At 40.7% G+C, this 22,096-nt stretch overlaps 1 protein-coding gene across 1 annotated transcript; it reads right to left on the minus strand.

Annotated features, from left to right (window-relative positions):
* Positions 1-46: 46 nt before the first annotated feature.
* BEST4 (bestrophin 4) lies at positions 47-15,982 on the minus strand (the record flags this gene model as incomplete). Its single annotated transcript, XM_081947255.1, has 9 exons — positions 47-1,741; positions 4,487-4,641; positions 5,070-5,150; positions 6,051-6,194; positions 6,445-6,522; positions 6,957-7,111; positions 8,540-8,773; positions 12,005-12,099; positions 15,831-15,982. The coding sequence occupies 9 exons, from the start codon at positions 15,980-15,982 to the stop codon at positions 1,354-1,356; spliced, it is 1,482 nt and encodes a 493-aa protein (XP_081803381.1). The 3' UTR covers positions 47-1,353.
* Between the last annotated feature and the right edge of the window lie 6,114 nt (positions 15,983-22,096).

The following is a 22,096-nucleotide window of genomic DNA, read 5'->3' on the forward strand; positions in this document are numbered from 1 at the left end:
TGGAAGAACGTCTCGGCTTGTTTCAGTCTGGTGCCAAATGTGTTTCCTTGTAGACCAAGCTATGACTTAACTGCAGCCCCAAGAAAAGCAATAGGGTTGAGATTTCTCTCACTGATCTTTTCAAAGCTATTTAGTTTTCTAAACTTGTTGCATTTTTATTTGAGAGAGGACCTGTTGTTGCTGCCATTCCCCAGTTGAAAATGGAGGCACAATGAGAGAGATTTTCATAAATGGTTGTAACTTATGTGAAATTATATAACTATGCAATTGCTGAAGTATACGTTGATAGAAAGCTGGACAAATGTATAAGCTAAATTGAGCAACTGAAATATAATATTAACCAAATCTAAATGCTGCTCCTTCATTGAGAGAGGTTTTATATTTATGCAGATTAATGTTTTTCAGTGCCCATATTTTTCTCCTTAAGTCACAATGTTATTGAGTCAGTTTCACTTAAAAGTGTGATTTACGTCTGAATAAACAAGATTATGCTGTTAAATTTTGAAATTGCATGGATTCCAATGAAATAAATTAAGAATTAACACAAAGTATCTTCCTAGTTGAATATTTGGCTCATCTGGATTTTACTATTATTCAGATACCTATATTATAAAACGTTGCAGAACACGTTTAAAAGATTATTTATTAATCATAAGCTAAACAAAGTTTGGCTAGGTTATTAAAGAAAATACATATCTCTATTCATATATCTGACACAAAGAACCCAGACAGCTAAGTACAGAAAGCACAAAGAACTCAAGAACACCATGTTAGTTTAAAGGAAATGACTTGTGGATTGATTGGAAGGAGAACATAGCCCAGTTTTATGTACCAGTAAATGTGGGTTTTTTTACTTTTCTCGGAGTTCAGAAATTTATCTCCCAGCAACCATATTTGCTTTTTTGAGTGCTGATGAAAATGGTCAGGATCTCTGGTTTATAAAAATATAACCTGAAAATATCTTCTTAGTTCAGGGGTGTCAAACTCAATTTTATTGAGGGCTGCATCAGGGTTGTGTTTGATCTTGGGGGGCCGGGGTGAGTGGCCAGCTCAATGTCATTCATGTCAGGGACACCTGTGGTGGACCAAGCACTCTGCCAGTGAAAATGGGTCCCCAAGCTCTGTTTTCGGCTGTAGCTGCCTCCTGCAACCCCCTGCCAGTGAAAACGGAGCTTGGGAGGGCCATGTGTGGTTCTCCCAAGCTCCCTTTTCTCTGGCAGATGCACCACGGGCTGGTCGTCTGTTTCCAGGGCCAGATTTAAGCACCCCAGAGACTGGATCCGGCCCATGGGCCTTGAGCTTGACACCCCTGCCATAGTTGATCAAATAATTGCAGCCAGAAATCTGATGATCTTAGCTAGATGGCTGTTCATTACTGCTGATGCTGTCATCTAGGGACCCTATCACAGTAATAATGGGTATATCTTTTCTCTCTGTGTTGTGAGGAGCACCGGCTTCACTAATTCCGGTTTCCTCGTCCTCTGTCTCTTCCTCGTCGATACGCCCCACTGCCTCTGGATCTTCTCTGCGATTGAAGTTGGGACTGGCAGAAGGAAAGATACCCTCCGATCTCAAGCGCAGTAACTGAGGGTGGGAAATCCGGTTGCCCTTCCCAAAATTTTTGAGGCTAATTGCTGGAGAGGCAGCGGCAGCATAAAAGCGGCTGAGCAAAGGTGTCTGTATGCGGTTCATGCTGGGTGAGGCGTCGACCTGCTGATTCTGCTCTGGGTCGTCGCTCATCCTACACAAAGGGGGAAAGACAATTCAGTCCACGCACAACTGAGTGAAATGAAAAATCGGGATAATTCCTGATTCCGTTCCAGCTGATAGTGATAGTGACTTGGTATATATAAGGTGTGAAGCAATAAATTTACTGATCTAAGTAGAAATTAACTGAATTAAGTACACTGACTTAGCCAAGTGATAGGAATGTATGGTCTGACCCTAGCTGGTAACTCCTTTAGCATACTAAAGGTGGTTTGAGAACTAAGGAAGGACAGATCTACCGCGTTTCCCCAAAAATAAGACAGGGTCTTATTTTCTTTTGACCCCCCCTAAAATAAGCCTTATTTTCGGGGAGTTCTTATTATTTTTAAGATGCAGGAGGTCCCTTAACGGCGGCCTGTGGATCAGGTGATCCAGAAAGGGCCAGAAGTTCTGTCTCTGTTTCTGCCACATTCTTGCCATCCCTAGCATCGCTGGACCTGCTGCTCTTTTTGCAGCCACCACTAAGAGAAGGGGCACAGTAGTTGGGGTTTGCGGGAGCAGCCTCCACGAGGCCCTTCCATGTGGATGGCAGGTGCATATGGGGCATGTTTCCTGCCTCCCAGGAAATGGCGGGGACCAGCTGCGCATGCATTTAAATATTTTCGGGGAGAGCTTATTTAAAATAAGCACATACACTCAAAAGCCCAATTGGGCTTATCCAGGGAGGGTTTATTTTTGGGGAAACGGTATAGTGACGCACCTATGCTGTGGCAGACTCCAGGAGAGTATTCCAGTTAATTGCTTCTTGGAGTGAATCTGTTGTTGAGTACAACAGAATACCTGTGCTATACATTGCCATCTGTGGGAGGTGTCTGAAATTTCACATTTGGTGTGCTCTTAGTTCCCTTCTAGTAAATGTAGAATTTGCTTTAATGTAGAATTAGTTTTTATTTGCAGGAACAAGTGTTGCTAGGTGAGTTTTGCCCCATTTTACGACCTTTCTTGCCACAATTGTTAAGTGAATCTGGCTTACTCCTTGATTTTGCTTGTCAAAATATTGCAAAAGGTGATCACATGACCTTGAAACACGAGTATCTCAGTTGCCAAGCATATGAATTTTGATTACATGATCATAGGAATGCTACAGAGGTCATAAATGTGAAAAATGGTCATAAAGTCGTTTTTTTCAGTGCCGTTGTAACTTTGAACTGTCACTAAATGAACTGTTGTATGTCGACTACCTGTATTTGATTTAATTGCATAATGGCTAACTTAAATAAGCAGTCTGTATCATATAGTATTATGGACTGCTTTTTTCCCCCCTTCATAGATGACTTTAAACAGATTCCTAATCTCTAAGCAAACCATCTTCCGTGAGTGATAAACAAGCTTCTCTTGGGCTATAAATCCCATCGTCCCAAACTTTATGAACACAGTGGTTATAGCTCAGTGATGGCAAACCTTTTTTGGCTCGCGTGCCACAAATGGGGGGAGCGCAGGGGGGGGGTCGAGTGCGGGCGTGCCGCACCCATAATGCAATGTGTGACCCCCCCAGTGCGCATGCGTGCAAAACGCGTGACCCCCCCCCCATTTTTACATTTTTTTTGCCCTCCCCATGCTCCAGGGGCTTTATAGGAGCCTGGGGAGGGCGGAAAGAGGCTCCCACGACCCCCCGGAGGCCCTCCAAAGGCTTCAGGGACCGTCTGAGGCTTCCCTGAAGCCTTTGGAGTGTTTAAAACCACCCTCCGAGCAAACCGGAAGTACTTCCGGGTTGCTTGGAGGGTCGTTTTAAGCGCTCTGAAGGCATCAGGGAAGCCTCAGATGGTCCCTGAAGCCTTCGGAGCGCTTAAAACCACCCTCCGAGCAAACCAGAAGTCACTTCCGGGTTGCTCGGAGGGTGGTTTTAAGCGTTCCGAAGGCTTCAGGGACGGTCCCTGAAGCCTCCGGGGGGGGGGGGGAGGCTCTTTTCACCCTCCCCAGGCTCCTAATAAAGCCTCTGGAGCCTGGCGAAGGCGAAAAATAGCTTTTAAAAAGGTGAACTCAGCTGTCCAGTGTGCACATGCGCGCTGGCCAGCTGACAGGGCAGCGCCTCACGTGCCCTGACAAATGGCTCCGCGTGCCACTTGTGGCACGCGTGCCATAGGTTCGCCATCACGGTTATAGCTTATGAAAGCGAGAATTTAATGATATTTTGGAAGGAAGACGGATACATGGGATTGTAGGCGAGCTGTGCTAGTATGGTTAAAATTCAGTCTGGTGCATCAGTTAAAGCAAGCTGCAGGTCATGGAAGCTTATGACTTTAATAATGTTCATTAGTTGGAAAAAGTTACCAGATTCCAGCTGAATATCTAGGAGGAGCTTTGTTGCATCAATTTGATTTCCATCTAATATCAATAAATTGCCCTATTACTGTGCTTGTTGATGCTTTCATGAATGCCAATCATGCTATTTATTCCTTTTCAATTCCCTTAAAATTTATTTCAAGCAGAAACTTGCTTGCCCCCAAACTGCCAATGTGCAGTTCTTCAGAAAATTAGAAATTTTCCAGGATAGGCATTGGAAAGAATAAATTATCTTGCATAGAGACAGGCTCCAACCTTTTTATGACAGCATGAATAGTCATATGTTACATGATAGATTATATGTATCAAGTTATTTTATTGATTTGGGTGAGGAAGTTCACCAAACCAGAGCTGTGATTCTACCAGGCAGTTGTCATATTTGCTAGCCTCAATAGGTAGTTGCCTGACGACAAATCCATTTGGCAATTAAACTTACCGCATATCAAAAGTGGAGCCCATGAAGGAAGGTTTCAAGGTCTCTGCCAATGTGGCTGTTGTGTAAGGTGGTTGAGCCGTAGATTCATTCCAATATTTGTCCTTCCCAGTTGGAGGCAGGTTCTGGTACATGTCATCCACTGAAAGCAACGATACCTAGCCAAAACAAAGAATTGTTCTGTTTTTGAAGAGTAGCTGGTGAAACTACATGTCTATTGATTACAGTGCTTTAATGTTAGATTCAGATCTTTGCTTTGCATAATTGTTCCTTTTAATGTCTGCTTTTGCAGAGTTAGAAAAAAAATGAAAAGTAGATGTTGGGACTATTGGAAATTATTCTTACGATAGGCTTTCAGTGCCATTTTGACATATGCTCTGAAATTAAATACGTCTGACAGCATCAGGTGGAGAAAGGTTGGGATTACCCAGATTTCCCAGATTAATGTCATGCTGTTGTAGCTGCCATAAGGATATTTTAAATCACTAGCAATAGTTAACATTTTCGTGCACCGATTTCTAGACCAGGTATAATTTTTGTTTCTAAGTAGCGTGTTTCCTATTTTAAGCATTTATGTAAGACTCACCTGAAGGTTTCTGTCTATCAATTTATTAGTTTCAAAATCATCATCATCCTCTCCAAAGGGATTAATTATTTGTTCAGCCACCTATATGGGAAGGAACACTTAATCAATATTTTAAAGATAGCTGTGAATTTGCTTAAAATGAACAGCGTGTTTGTAAATCTTACTCTAGCTATGCATAAAGGCTAGCTATGTAGCAAGAACATTACTGTTCCTTAATAGTCCAAAGTCATTCTGTTAAACAGAAATAAATGAACCTTATGTAGATTGTGATGCAACTTAAAAACATTAAATAGCTGAGCTCCACCAGCATCTTGTTGCCTGAAGAGGAAAGGATAGTTGATAGATTCAGCAAACTTTCACTGGGGAAAGACGCAGTGTTTTGAATATCTGGTTTGCTTCATACAAGTTTATTCCACAAATGGTGTCACTATATTTTAAGTATAGTGACACCATCTGTGGAACAAACTGGCATGAAACCAACCAAAAGCTCAAACATGAAAGTTTGCGCAATCTATTTAAGACCAGGTTAACTGTAAAGGTAAAGGTTCCCCTCGCACATATGTGTTAGTCATTCCTGCCTCTAGGGGACGGTGCTCATCTCCGTTTCAAAGCCGAAGAGCCATCCAGCGCCATCCAAAGACGTCTCCATGGTCATGTGGCCAGCATGACTAAACGCCGAAGGTGCACAGAACACTGTTCCCACCAAAGGTGGTCCCTATTTTTCTATTTGCATTTTTTTATGTGCTTTCGAACTGCTAGGTTGGCAGAAGCTGGGACAAGTAATGGGAGCTCAGTCCATTATGTGGCGTTAGGGATTCGAGCCACCGAACTGCCGACCTTTCGATCAACAAGCTCAGAGTCTTAGTCATTGAGCCACCTTTCAGTGACTGTAGGACAGATCGTATGGCAGGGGTGCTTTGAGCTATTTATTTTTATTAAATTATTACTGTAATATGAAAAAACGTCACGCTATTTGCTCACCTTCAGCCACCCAGCATAAAAGAAGAACTGTAGGAGTGTGGGCAAGGGAACATACATATCTAGATCTCCACCATGAGCTGGATCCAGGAACTGGCGGCCAACCACACAAAATGCAAAGAAAGAATAGACCGCTATAGTGACCACCTGTGGAGAAGACGGCATTCATGGTATTAGACGTCATCACTGGGTACCCCTGGGCTCAGCTATTTTTTTAAGCAATCCATTTTCCCATTTAAATGAGTTTCTTGAAACCTTTGTTTCATACACATTCACCACCCACTTATAAAACAGTGACAATTCCAAATATTTCACTGTGGCTCTTGATTTTTGATTTGCTTTGGTAGCTGTAGCAGCAGACACAAGCTTTTGTTTGTATGTTTCCGGTTGCACTGACCTGTGTGTACACTAGGGGGATACTGATCCAGTCAAAGTGAAAAAGCATGCTGCACTTGGCCCGGTAGAGGTTCAGCTCCTGCATGGAAAAACCCAGAGGCTTCAGAATTTGCAGCTTTGTTAAACAGTTTGCTCCTGTATTGCAATATCGATCTTTGAGGCTTCCTTTAAATCGATGTGTAACTTTCTGTTAGGCTTATAGATAAGAAGATGGATAAATGCGTTCAGCCAATTCGTGGAATCGGGGTTATTTTGCAAGATAGGTGGGATATGTGAAGTTAAAAGCATAATGTAAGAGGCAACAAACTGAAGTCACTTTTATATAAATTACAATATTTGTTAGATTTATATATTTGTTTTAGATTAATAGGGTTTTTTGCCAGATGTTGGACCTCAAAAAGGCAAGAATATCCCAAGAATGCCAAGAATAGCCCTGGCAAATGATGCAAAATAAGAATCGGAATAGTTTAAACTTGGGTACTTATAACCTCCTCCATTGTTCCTGGATCTTACATCCATGAGCAATCTGAGTGCCACATCATCGCGGACCCTCCCTTCTCGTCGTGCCTGAGCAGCTAGATTGGTGAACCACACACAGGGGATCCAATACTTGTTGAAGTCTGAATGGAGACTCTCGTATTTCTTATGTTCATCCTGTGTCATAAAACCTGTAAAGGGGGGGTGAGGGTGATATGAGAAATTTGGAGAAATTGGCTTGGAAGCAGGTTCACACACCAGACTGAGTCGCATTGCTACAGTAATACTTTGTACTGTATCAGGACGAAGGAATAATAGGTATTTTTCAATGCCCTGAATTTATAAACATAATAAAAGTGGGATAATAAAAATCAAAAAAAAAAAGAGTAGAACAGGCATTTGACAGGGACAGTATTATGGCCTGAGGAAATTTAAACTGAAAAGGGGCAAGGGTGCGCTTCAAGGTGTTGACCATCATTTTTAAGGCGCTCCATGGCACAGGACCTAGTTATTTGCGGGATCGTATCCTGCCCCACACATCCCTCCGGCCGATTCGCTCACACAGAGAGGGTCTCCTCCGGGTGCCGTCCACTAGGCTGTGCCAGCGGACGACGCCTAGGGGAAGGGCCTTCTCTGTGATGGGCCCGACCCTCTGGAATGACCTCCCCCACGACATTAGAATGACTACGGATCTCCGCTCCTTCCGTCAAAAACTTAAAACCCACCTATTCCAGCTAGCCGGCTTGGCCTAATTCCACCTATCCCACCTCAGTCCTATTTCTAATTTTTTTAAGATTGGTTTTAAGGTCTGTTTTTTAATTTTTATAAATTGTACAGGGGCTGTTTAATCTGCTTTTACTTATGTGTATGATTGATTGTATGTTTTAAATTTATTCCTGTACATCGCCCCGAGTCCCTCCGGGAGAGGGGGCGGTCTAGAAATTTAATAATTATTATTATTATTATTATTATTATTATTATTATTATTATTATTATTATTATTATTATTATTATTATTATTATTATTATTATTATTATTAAGGTCCCTTCTCAGTTCCTTGCTTTGCAACTCCAATTTCTCAAAAACCACTCGCTGGAAAGATTTAAAGTACAGCATCCTTACCCAACCTGCCTGGGGGATTCTGAGAAGTTAAAAAGGCCACTAAAATTGTAGGCCAACAAACGGGTGAAATTGGATTAGAACATGATGCATTATAGGCAGCCTATGCAGGGATTATTCTGAGTTCCCGAATTAGCTACTAGCAAAAGCAGTTTTAGTGATGTCCCTGAAGAAAACTTTGTATCCAGATGGTTTTATAGAGATACAGTAAAAAACAAACAGATGAAGCATTAAAAAAAAGTTGTCCCTAACCTTGTGCCCTCTAAATGCCAGTTATAGTCCTAATGTTCTTGAGGGCACCATAGTGAAGAAGTCTGCCATTGAGTAGATGAGCCGAGGCAAGGACTGAGAGCCTTGCAAAGATGATCAATATTGGCTTTTCCTGTGACTTCCTGTTTTTCTCTCCCCCCACCCCCAGTGGAAAGTGGATTTCTCTGCATCCACTTTCACACACAGACACACACCCAGCCTTAAATCTTTCTTTCCCAGTCAGGCTCACCAGCTTCTACGATGTGGTCCATAGTGGGGAATCTCTTAAGCACTCTGGTGCTGACTGAACGCAGGATCAGGACAGAAGATAAGTTGGCGTAACGAATGAGTGTGCGCCGCAAAATCCGACCCTTGTCATCTTTCCCGTGAACGTTGCTGGAAATGACGCACATCAGCTGATCTGGCAGGGGAATGCTGGTGTATTGGGCCCACCAACGGTTCACAATCAGTGTGACATAAAAACCTGCCAACAGAGAAGTTCGATGGTACTAAAAGAATAAGGACTGGGACCTGTTCCTTGTACAAAGATGAGGGACAGTAATCAATTTTAGGGAGTGGCTGTTGTTTGAGTTTCACATGTTTCAAATCCAAAGGTTATTAAAATCACTGTTGTTTTAAACTCTTGCTTTATATCTGATTTGAGACAACCTAGCTTTTTAGAGGTTTCTTGCCTTTGTGGTTTTAAATGATGCCAAAAAGGGGAGGAAGGCTCATTAGTAAATCAGTTACAAAAATAAAGCTGGAAATGTACAGCACCATTAGATGTTTATTAATGTGTGGTAGCAAAATATCAAAGATAGATAGATAGATGATAGATAGATAGATAGATAGATAGATAGATAGATAGATAGATAGATGATAGATAGATAGATAGATAGATAGATAGATAGATAGATAGATAGATGATAGATAGATAGATGATAGATAGATGATAGATAGATAGATATAGATAGATGATAGATAGATGATAGATAGATGATAGATGATAGATAGATGATAGATAGATTGATAGATGCAATATCTAGGTTTGATAAATATACAATACAAGCATGCAATTTTGGATCTGGGTTGCAAAACTCATGTCATCGCTACATGACCTCAACAAGTTTCTCTGTACATTTGCTGCTATCTGGGGTCATCTGGGTGTTTGCAGCCCTGATATAGATAGCTCCAATACAATGAAATGTCAGAGACCAACTGCTAAAGGTCTTCAGAGTTGCTGCACTTAAAGAATAGTTCCCAGTTTAGATATAGCAGTAACACTAGCAATAGCACTTCTGTACTGCTCCATAGTGTTTTACAGCACTCTCTGAGTGGTTTACAATTCTGCACCCAACAACCTGGGTCCTCATTTTACCGACCTCAGAAAGATGGAAGGCTGAGCCTGTCAGGATTGAACTCCAGACTGTGGGCAGAGTTAGCCTGTAATACTGCATTCTAACTACTGTGCCACCAGGACTCAATATCAAAATGCTTAGAAGGGTCCAAAACTACAGATGTGTGAAAAGCCACAGCCATCAAAATCTCACTTTCCCAGAGTAAATGCATTCCTGTTTCAAAAAGAAGAACGATAAATCCAGCCAGTCATACTAAGTCAGGACAGTAACAATCACAACCAGCATAAACAGAGAAGCTTGATGTATTTCCTGTATTCTGGAGCATGACATAGATTCTTCAAACCTTAAAAGAAAGAAAAATGGCCCTGCAGGGAGAGTTATTGTTCGTACTACCTCATTCTTTTCAGCAATAATAAACTAACACCCACGGTCAGGGGTGGGTTGCTGCCGGCGTTACTGCCGGTTCGCTTCCCCTGTGCCATGCGTTGCTTGCGCATGTGCAGTTGCCTGTACATTGTTCTGTGCATGTGCAGAATTGTTCTGTGCATGCACAGAACACTATAAAATGACTTAAAAACATGCTGGCAATGGCATGGATGACTGGGGAACTGGTTAGTGGGTGTGGCCATCCTGCCATCCTTACCGGTTATGCGAACTGGTAGCAACCCACCTCTGCCCAAGGTACCCACAAGATGCAAGTATGACCCATAAGAAGGTGACCATTATAGTATGACTGAAGCTCTATTTTTAAGATGCAACACAGGCAGGACCTTTGATCACACAATCATGAATACTATCTTGATTTTTCTGACCATGCAAGCTGATTTCTGAAAAGTTACCCTCTTCATGTCATTTTTTTAGAGCAAAACTTGCAAAGGTGGTCTTTATTGAAGGAAAATGTTGGATATGTTCATTCTGCATAATGTAGGCATTAATACCAGATTGTCACTTCCCTTTTCATTTTAGTTACCAATACTTGATTTCTCCTCTTCACTTCCCTTTTTCCACACCCAGGCCTTGACATTTACCTTGTGGCTATGTTCTACTTCCCCATTTCCTTCTCTTTAATCAGCTTTTCTCCCAACCCTGGAGTTTAAAAAGAACACATCTCAGTGGATTATAACTCCAGAGTTTACAAAGGAAGTGTTTCCTTGGGGATGGAAGGACAGGGGCAGATGAGGGGAGTGAAGTACAAAGCTCTATACAATGAATGGGATTATCCTGGAAGTATTCCTTCCTAGCTTCAGAGGAAAGAAAATGCTTGAGAGTTACATCAGAAAGTAGGCAATTATCCAGAACTGCAGAATTTCTTCCCATCTATGGAAGAGGAATGTCATTTAGAAGGCCAGGAAGAAACAGTTGGGAAGCAAGGAGTTCAAAGTTTTACATTTAGCTCTTGAAGGATAGCATGAAAATGAAACAAGGAATGTTGGGCATTTTCCTGATTATGAAAAGACAGGTTGAGTAAATAGTATGTGGGGAAATTTCAAAGCTCTAGTATTCCAATCCAGATTAATCTAGTGATTTCCAGATGGTAAAGGAATTCTGGATTTTGTAATCCCAATCAGAGGCGGGGGGAGTGGCTGTGGACCTAAGTGTCCCAGTTTCTAGTTAGATGCCTTAACCATTATACTAAAATGGCTGTCTTGCGATGATATATTATAAATTCATTTAGATTATATCAAAGGTGAAATTCAGCCGGTTCTGACAGGTTCTAGAGAACCGGAAATTTTGAGTAGTTCAGAAAACCAGCAAATACCACCTCTGGCTGGCTCCAGAGTGGGGTGGGAATGGAGATTTTGCAGTATCCTACCGCTGCCATGCCCACCAAGCCACGCCCACAGAATCAATAGTAAAAAAATTGAATTTCTGGAACTGGATTACATTCAGGATAAATTCTCAGATTTCAGGCTAATAATCATATCCAAGATAAATAAACTTCCCAGAGTCATATAAATTCAACAAATTATTATTATTATTACCAAAATTAACAGACTTTTCAGCCCACATTTTCACCTAGGAACATATATAGGTAGGAAAGTATATAGTACCTTACAGGTCTATTGGACATTGGACTATTTCTCTGCCTAGTTCAGAACTCTCTCTTAGATCTGGCCCCAGGGATTCTGTGTCTGTCTTGTTACAGGACCTACTTAGCTAAAGAAGACAGGATTGGCTGTGGCCTCTTTTAAAAACAAAGCATACACACTATCCCTTTGACCAATAGAAAGTAATATAGGATTCTAAATTACCCAGTTACTTTGCATCACATCTCTGCCATTTCAGCTGACCAATAAAAGCAGACAAACAGAAACCATAGCAAGTTGTGCATCAAGAATATGTTAAATAAATCCTACCTAGGACAAAAGACAGAGGGATGAGGTCAGTGGAGCGTTTGCAATATTCAGCCACCTTTTCAAAGAGACGTTTCTGATCTTCATCGAGAAGGTACCTGGGGAGAGAGAGAGGAAAAGATAAAAGAATACCAAGCTGAGATTGCATCATACTAAATATTCTTCTTTAATAAGTGTTGAGGTTCTTTTGCCTATCTCTGCCAAAGCAAGTTCTCTTTTAGTCTACTTGGGTAATAATCTGTGGATATGTAGCTCTACTGTACTTTGTAAACTGTAGTTTATGACTTAGCATCATATGATTGCCTGGTTCATTTTATTCCACAAACCACATTATTGTATGTACCCCCTCACATTTTGTAAATATTTCAGTGTATCTTGTCAGCAGTTTAGACATTAATGGGTGTATGTTGTGTTATTTTGAGGGGGCAGCACATTTACACTGTTATACAAGCTGTATACTCACGACTACATTGTAGCCAACTGTCATTTCTTCAATGTTATCACATGAAAAGATATACTTAAATATTTACAAAATGTGAGGGAGTGTACTCACTTCTGTGGTACACTGTACATTCTATTGTTGGGATATAGGATATGTCAGTTAGATGCACCATTTGTTTGTTGGACAGTGTTTAAGCTGAACATTGATATTCCCATCACTATTCCCTGCTACAGTTTGCAAATCTTAGCATGGCACATACTCAAGATCCAAACAGACAAGGTGTATTAAAACAAGCTGCTTGAAGCCTTTTCAGGTTTTGCCCAGCAGTGGCTAACAAACAAAATTAGTTTTCACTTTCCCAAAGTAATAATTAAAGATCTAACTGATCATTCTGATGTGAGTAGAACCTGAGCTAGAGGTCATAATTCATTAAAGTATAGTAAAGTATAGTAAACTATTAAGAGAGTGTTCAACAACTAACTATTGAATGGGGAATGGTGTTCCATGGATTCAACTAGCATTTTATTTAGCATATACTTTAAATTTGTATTTACAAATTATGGTGATTAAGTCCCTTCAGTTGCTAATTAAATTAAACATACAATATAGGCATCTCTGGGAAATAGTTTTCCTATTGCCATACGGCACATTGCAACTGTTGATGTAAAAGGAGAATAAGCCTCAAATTGCTGCTGCCACAGCCATTTAGACACTAGAACATCTCTCCTCCAGCAGCTAACACTCAGGTAAGCATGGAATAACACCAGACCAGTGACGTGCAGTCAGGTGAGGCAAGTGAGGCACAGCCTCACCACTCTCATCATGAGGAAAAAAAAGTAAAAGGAAAAAGCTGAGCTAGTTGCTGCCTCACCGTGGATGACTCTGCTTAATCTCACTGGTGCTCTCCCTCCCCAAGTGTAGTGACTTCCTCCCCAGGCCCCCATTCATTTCTCTCACACACACACACAGCTGGATAAAACTATATAAAAATCTAGCCCAGCTTCACTGATTACAGGTTTGAAAAGGCAACGTGGCTCCACCTGCAATCAAACTACACTTGGGGAGGGAGAGCACAAGCGAGCACTGAGGAGACCACAGGAGGAGGCAGGAAGCCAGGCAAAGAGCCATGCTGTAGTACACACACTCCCCCCCAGCCTCTTTCTTTTGGAAGGCTCAGCTCCCCTCTGCCTCTCCTCTCACCCCAGCCTGCCAGCAGGAGGTGGTAGGTGGGCTTTATTGTGTTCCAGGCATTTCCCACCCAGACAGCAGGCTGCATTTGCAATGGTGGAGGTGTTTGGGAAAGGCAGCAGGGGAATGGGAGGGGGGATGGCAGAGGAGCTGCTTTCAAGCCACTGGAAAAGATATCCAATCCAACTTTTGTGTGTGGGGGGGGTTTGTTTGAGAGTGAGTGAGAGAGGGAAGGGGTAGAAGAGATAGTCCAATCCAACTTCTGTGTGTGTGTGTTTGAGAGAGGGGGAGGAAGGGAGAGAGGGAGGAAGGAGGGGAAGGAGAAGAAAAAGAAAAAGAAAGAAGGAGCAAAGGAGAAAAACAAATGCTGTTGCTTTAAATTGGAACTGAGCATGCCTGGCTGTGGAATTCTGGGAGTTGAAGTCCACAAGTCTAAAAATATTTGAAACTCAGCACTGTGTCAGTGCCTCACCAATCATAAACCTCACCGCACGTCACTGCACCAGACAAACATTAAAGCAGAAAACAGTGCCCTAATCAAGTAACTATCAAGGAGAAAACTACCAAGGAGAATCCAGGTAGGGCGAACTACTCTATTGTATAAACAGGAGCAAACTCCACACGCACTAAACTGATAATTGCTACCTAGATGGGTAAAAAAACATATGAAAGCAAGCAATCAAGCTCAGAGAGATCACGGACTCCACACCCATTTATTTCTTTGGTTTGATATTTTATTTTGAGAAATCAATTTGAGTTCTTAGTTTGAGCCTTGAAGAATCTGTTTCTGGGGTCAACCCCTGACCATGAATGCTTAGGTGCCTGTGGAGAATAAACTACAGCAATTTTCTATATCATTGGAGAGTCCAGTGTCACTTGTCAGTTCCCCATCCCTCTGTCCACAAAGGTCTCTATCACACAGTTTGCTGTGCAGCATTAAGGCAAGACAGTGGTGGGGAAAAAATCCTCAGCTTATCTGTTTTAGATGCTCCATTTTGCCCTTTTGAATATACCTTCTAGATAGATGCCACACCTTGATTATGTAAAGTAATCTCAAGATGGGTGCAGTTTTTGTCTTTCTGAAAAAGCCCCCATTCATCGTACCTCACCAATCATGGAAATGCGCACTGTAGTTCTCCCATTGGGACATACAGCCTGATGTGAAGATTTTAGGAATACTGTTAAGTCTTATAAAGTGAGATTTCCCATAAGGAATGGAAAATGAATTCTCTTTCACTTGTTTTCATGAGCATCAGCCTTTGAATGGCTCTGTGAGGAAACAATAAAATTGGGGTCTTGCCATTTGTTGGAATGAAATGATGAATAGGAAATTCGATTGTTATTATGATATAACTTCATACTGAACTTATATTGTTTTTTGAGCATGTGGTTTTAATTCTGGGAATTAAAGCAAACAAACAAATTTTATGTGTGTATGAAAGGGTTGGAAGAAAAGTGGGGCTATAGTTCCATGTTTTAAGATTCTATCGTAAATTATTCTCAGGTACTGGAAATTTGTACTGAGTTCCCCATTGCATTTTCAATTCAATTCAATTCAATTCAATTTATTTGATTTCTAGACCGCCCCCTCTCCCCAAAGGGACTCGGGGCGGTGTACAGGCACCAAATTAAAAAACCATACACATAAGAATAAATACCATTAAAATCAAATTAAACCTTAACCCCTGTACAAATTTATAAAAATTAAAACTCGGTCTAAAACCAACCCGTAAAATTTAAAAATACAGACTGAGGTGGGAGAGCTGGAATTAGGCCAGGCCGGCTAAATTGAACAGGTGGGTTTTAAGCTTCTTACGGAAGGAGCGGAGGTCCGTGGTTATTCTAATATCAGGGGGAAGGTCATTCCAGAGGGTCGGGCCCATCACCGAGAAGGCCCTTCCCCTGGGCGTCGCCTGCTAGCACAGCCTAGTGGACGGCACCCTGTGGAGTCCCTCTCTGTGTGAGCGGATCGGCCGAAGGGATGTATGGGGCAGGATACGATCCCGCAAATACACTTCTCATAAACATCGTCCACCTGTTTTCAAACTGTGCTTCATAGTTCAGTGGAATTACAGTTCACACAGACTGCTGCTTAGGATAGGATTCATTTGCAGAAGGATGCTTGCAGAGCTAAAATAATCTGTTTTGCAAACCTCTTAAGTTTTAATATCTGACGAACCATTATAATTGCCAACCTACCGGTAAATGGCACTCAGTCCTGCATACAGCACAATGAAGCCCAGAAATTCCTTGTACAGCAGCTTGTAGATGCTCCCTTTCCAGCGGAAGAGCAGCTTAGAGAAGCCCCCAAAGCGAGCATTGGCCACTTTCAAAGTATACGAGACAGTCATGGCTGCTCCGTCTACCTCCCGTGCGGACACAAACTAAGTCACAAAAAACAGAGAATATTGAAGGTAAAGAAAAAAAAACCCTCATGTTTTCTTTCTTTCTTGCCAGTTTGAAGAGAGAATAGAGGCTAACATAAAGGAAGCTGCTGCAAAGCGAAGAACTACTGATTATCACTATCACAGAACATGAGTTTTAATCCAAATATTTTGAAGGATGGAAAAACAAGTATTGTCTGCAGGCATTTGCTACAGAATAACTACTACGATTAAAGTCATTGTAGATAATCATTGATAATCAGATTACAAAGGCTATGTAATTCACTATGCAAACTGCTGCAGCAAAAATTAAGCAAGTTATTCTGTTTGGTTCAAGGAAAGTGCTCTATGCCTTTGCTTGCTCAGAGAGATTGATATTTGAAACATAATCTGTTGAAACAGAAACTTATCCTGAAACAATTAAGAAAGGCTCAAATTGCAATCTTAAACTATGGTGTTGGGAAGCAAGCAAACAACTGAACCTGCAGAGAATATTGCTCCATTAAAAACATAATTGCTCTTAGAAGCATCCGTGTTGCTTTGCTTCTCAATACTTTGAAAGCTATTTGTGACTTATGATAAAATAAATCCAGAATAAGAATAAAAAGCCAAGGGCGTGGAAAGGAAAAGAAACACTGAAAAATGAGACCACAACTACTCAAAACGGCAATACCAGATAGGGGAGAAGGAGGAGAACCAATCCAAGTCCATTTTAGGGGACCTTAGACTTTTAAATGGAGCGGCATTGCTCTATTTTAGTTCTGAAAATCAAAAGACATCATACTTTTGAGGTAGATTGAAGCTTCTCTGTTCTCTTGCATTTTTTAAGCAGGACTTGATGTTGAATAATGATAGTATACCAAGAAGGAAAGAGAACAATTAAGGGAAGTGAACTGTTGATATTGCTTTCCACAATCCACAGTCTGTGGACAAATCACTTAAAACCAGGGGGCATTGCTTTTGAATAATATATTATAATTGCACTGAGCTGCCCCAAAACCAATAGATAATTGAACAACAGGAAATATGGAGAAAAGAATTTCTAAGCATGCTGCTGAGTTGCTTGGTGGACTGAAGAGGGTAATGTATAAGCCAACAGGAGAGCTTTAGTAACAGCTGCACCGCATGCATAGATAATGTTATAGGGGGATACACTGGCAGTGTCCCTGCCAGGAAAAATAAAGACTTGATGTTACCCCATGAAAAGAAATAAGTACTTACCTGCCATAGGATTTGGACTCCAGTGTGCTGTAAATTTCTCACTAATTTGAAAAGACCAGAACCTCTGTTACGAACTTCCTTTAAATATCTTCCTCGTAATCAATAAATTAAAATGCTTAGAATGATAGATTGGAGGCTATCAGTACTCCAAGAATAAGGAACTATAGAACTTCACATGGGATAAAAGCGTGATCAAACTTACTTTTGTAAAGCTTTCATGAAAATGTAACTTTAAAGAACTCAGAAGACTAGAAAAATACACACACAAAGCTGAGTTTTGGCTCAAATTAAGTCAGGAACACATTTAATATTGATTTATAGTCTCCTTTTTCTGAAAAGCCTACCAGGCATATGCCTTTCCTTCCACTATCCCTGTTCCTGCTGCCAATCTGATCCCCCACGCCCCTCCGCTATCCCAATTTAGAGTGGAATAGGCTGCTGTACAGTAGGATTTAATTTATGTTCATGCAGAATTAGTATTCTTAAGGTGTTTCATTATTTCTTTCTTGGTTCCTTGTAACTCAAATGGCAGATTGGAATTATGGTATCAGAGTTATGGGCTATAATGTCAAAGCAGGGAAATGTCCATGGATAATTGTATAAATCCCATCCAGTCGGGAACCTCATTCCCCACTAATAATCTGCTCCATAATTTTAAATTGTAAAATCCACAAGGCATACTGTAAAAAGCTGCTGCCTGCAGGTAAATTAAAGGTCATTGCACATTTCACAGGATTTGCATATAACTATGTTTAAAAAAGTATAGAGCTACATATAATACTATGTATATAATTCATGATATAAAATTAGCTCACTTCATTAGCATTCATGAGTAACGAAATAATTTCAAAGTTTCTAGATATGGCTGAAAGCATAAATAGAACAAATCTTTTAAAGCTTTTCTCCATTGCTGAGTTGATTATCCATCTGTCCTTGAGTTAGCAGGAATCTACACTGCATGAAATTCACTGTCCCTGTTGACAATCTCTGTCCTGACCCTGATTCCTAGCCATATATACTCATCTGAAACTCTGAACAGAGCATTGGTAATAAAATGAGTGTTTAAAAAGAAGATAAGGGCAATTTTTCTTTTCTTTTGTGTGAAATAGATGCAGGGTCATTTTCATTGCTGTAAGATCTAGAGGAGCCCAAGGCAGGGCAGTGATTTTCATTCATTGTTCTCCTCATTGCTCATAAAAGTAATCATAAATGAAGACAATCTTGGATTATCGTCACCTTCAAACTGCTTCTGAAAGTTTAGGGTAGAGAAGTGCAATGTGTTTGCCCCTCTTTTCAGGAAGCATATCTCTTACTCTTTGCACTTATACATACATTCCACAGTGGGAAAGCAGAGCTTCACCAGAATTTTTAGATTTGATTAACTGGATACCTGTGCTTTGCAACGAAACTATGTGGTCGGGCAATGCAGGAGAAATCAGGTTCAATCCATTGGCTCAGTGGTGGACGGTAATTGAAACTCATAAGGGAATATCACTCCTGCCACCTTGAGCCCAGAAGCAGTTCCATAGGTGGAAGGCGTAGACATTTTGGTGAGGTACCAATGTTTAGTATTGTAAGGAACCCCAGACCACTCCTGAGTGAAGGTGTGGAAAATCTGCCAGTTTGAACTGAGGTAACAGAATGTGAGGCAACTGGCAGTTGGAATAGAGTTCTTTTCAGGTGGGGAGGGGGAGTAGAATGTCTAGCTCTTTAGCATCAGAGGGTGTTAATATAAGGCAAATGGCAGTTGGAATAGAGTTCTTTTCAGGTGGGGAGGGGGAGTAGAATTCCTTAGCATCAGAGTATGTTAATTACTTTATACGAATTACTAATAATCTGATGGTCATTTCAAAAAATCCTTTCTTAGCGAGCACCTAGAAGCCAAGAGGAACATACGAGCCAAATATCAAGTTTGTAGGCTTTATGATTCTGGAGATTTCGTGATGAGTGAGTGGTATTTGGCTTTTATATATATAGATTCAGACTGATTGTATTGGAAGCTGAGGAACAGAATGCAATGGGGGGTTTTCACTGTGGAAAGCAGAGGGAAACCATCTCTCTTGGTTCCCTTTCATCTATCTGGGTGCTCCAGGATTCCACATCAGTTATTCTGAAGGTGGAGCAGAGGACTCACCAAGAACACATCTGCATATAACCATTCCATCATCTATTATGAGTATAAGTCTATTAATAATCTTTTTGGTCCAATCTTTTAAATATATTGCCTCACAATAATGATTGTAGAAGCGCAATTCTTACTAGGCCCTTTGACTGAAAACATCTATTATATTTTAAGTAGCCCTTCCCTTCCTCTGTCAGACTTTCCCTTGGTTTCTGAATTTAAAATGTGGTATGTTATCCTTATCTGGGGGTAGTTGGTTATTGCATTTAAGTTTATATAGTTTTTTCCCCTTCCGATTAATTTTAGACATCTTTTTGATGAAAACATGAATAAGAAAAAGTTTTCAGAAAAGTTATTTTTTGAATAAGGAAAATAAAAATATTTATTGGACCAGGACTCTGAGAGGGAAGTGATAAAACATAATCCATTATTCACTAAATAAATGGAGATAAAAAAGGAAATGGATGTGAATTGCACTGATATTCTTATGCAGTACTTTCAGTTCAGTCCCATTGATGCTAAAAGTTGTCCCTGAAAAATAGTTTAAACATTTGCTCTTCTTGAATTCCCCTGGGAAATAGATGGAAGTTTACGCAGGCAAGAATTTATAGCTCTGCAATTTCACAAGATTATAATTTATTTCACAGATGACAAACTCTTGGCTTGCCATAGTTATTGCTGCCCATAAATCTATCCTTCAAAGTTCTTTTGTCCTTGTTTGGTTGGTCTGACCTCCGTCAGCATCACTGCATTTCTTATCAAGGACCACTTAACGCCCATTCAGTTGGAAGAAACTTTTAAAGTGTTTATCATTGCACCTAGTATTTACTGATCTGAACCTAAATATTTAAGCTAAGCCAAGTTCTGTTTCCCCCCCCCCCCCCAAGCGGGTCTTTTTTTGCTCCAGACTTATCTCCATCCATCAAATGACAGCTGGTTTATTGAAGTGATACCATTCAAAATAACAATGAGAAAAGGCCGAACAAAATTGTATCCAGTAAATTTATTGCAATTGAACTGTATTTGTTTCATTTGTAATGGCCTTCAGTTATGGCCAGATGGTTGGGTTTGTATGATGAGTAGTCTGGAAGCATATCCAACAGCTATTTACTTTGGATCTACAGAGCTTTTACTACAGATATTACAAGTCAACAGAGAAGCCTCTAGTTAGTGATCTGACTGCACATGTATTGCTTGCTGGGGTAGTGTGATCCTCTGCTTTTTATTCATCCATCAAACCAAAATTAATAAGCTCTGTGTATAATTAATGCAGTTAAATCTAACAGAGGCACTCGTGTGGCAAACAAGTACGGTAAAATAAAACACAATCACAGACCATTAGATTAAAGAAACCAAGTTGAGGCTCCTAATAACTCTTATTAGAAACATAAAAAATACACCCGAACCCACAGGAGAGCTCTATTAGCCCCCTGGTGAATAGTGACTGAGGGAATAGGTCATCAGGATTGGATATTGGACTGTCTGTATCATGGGGGAAGAAGCACCATGAAAGGGAAGACAGCTTTTAAGTGAAGTTGCTTCACTGATGGGGCCATGATTATGTTTATTCTGCCAAATCTGGGGAGAGGTGGTCCCATAGGTAACTTGTTCCCATGCCAAGTAGAGTTTTAAATGTGATAAGCAACACTTTGAATTGGAAGTCTACTGGGAGCCATCAAAGTGCAGTTTAATATAGGTATACCATGGAGCACCCAATATTATCTGTGCCATTGCATTTTGGATTAGCTGCGTCTCCTGAATGCTCTTCAGGGACAATCTCATGTAAAGCCAATTGCAGTAATCCAAATCGGAGGTGACAAAAGGCATGAGTGACTCTGAATAGTGCTTCCCAATCTAAGAACAGGCACAACTGGCATACAAGATGCAACAATCTCATGTAAAGCCAATTACAGTAATCCAAATCGGAGGTGACAAAGGCGTGAGTGACTCTGAGTAGTGCTTCCCAATCTAGGAACAGGCACAACTGGCATACAAGATGCAATTGTGCCAAGTTTGCCCTGGCCATGGCTGCCATCTGCTTCTCAAGTGGGACCTGAAAAATGCAGGAATATCCTCAAATTGCACACCAACTCTGCCTGGAAGTCCATCATCTCATCCAGAATCAGTGAGCCCAAGGCAGGGATGTATAATGGAGTATCATAAGGATACCGATTTTTGACCCCATGCTGACAAATGATTTTGCCCAAAGTTTTCATGTACAGTGTATGCTAAATAGGAATGGGGAGGGAATTGAGTTCTATGGAACTCTGCAAAAATGAGGCTCGGGGGCTAGATTCCCAAACCAATTATTTGTGCAGTGAAGATTTATAAACATATGAACAGTATGAACATCTTTGAATGGCCTGGATTGCTTGCACCTTTAAGTATGATGCTATTCCCTATTAATTCTAGAGAATAAAAAAAAATACAAACCAGTTCATTTGTCCACTGAGAAGACTTCTGATTTAAATAAGGGAAGAAATGAAATAGTAACATGTAGATGTACTTCTGAGATGAATATGGAATCTCTTTCTTCTCAACAATGGTAAGATCACCAATGCCTTTTGCATGCAATTAGTTACAGCTGACTTAGCATGATGGCTAAGAAGAATGAAAGAAATATCAACACCGGAGTGTACACATTGGTATATCATGCTTTCTTGACTCGGCATTAGAACTTTTCTATTGCTGCACTCTGTCTCCAACCCAATCCTGAGCTAACAGGGACAAATGTTCAG

This window comes from Natrix helvetica, assembly GCF_964273705.1.
Source record: "Natrix helvetica genome assembly, chromosome: 3".
NCBI classification, from domain to species: domain Eukaryota; kingdom Metazoa; phylum Chordata; class Lepidosauria; order Squamata; family Natricidae; genus Natrix; species Natrix helvetica.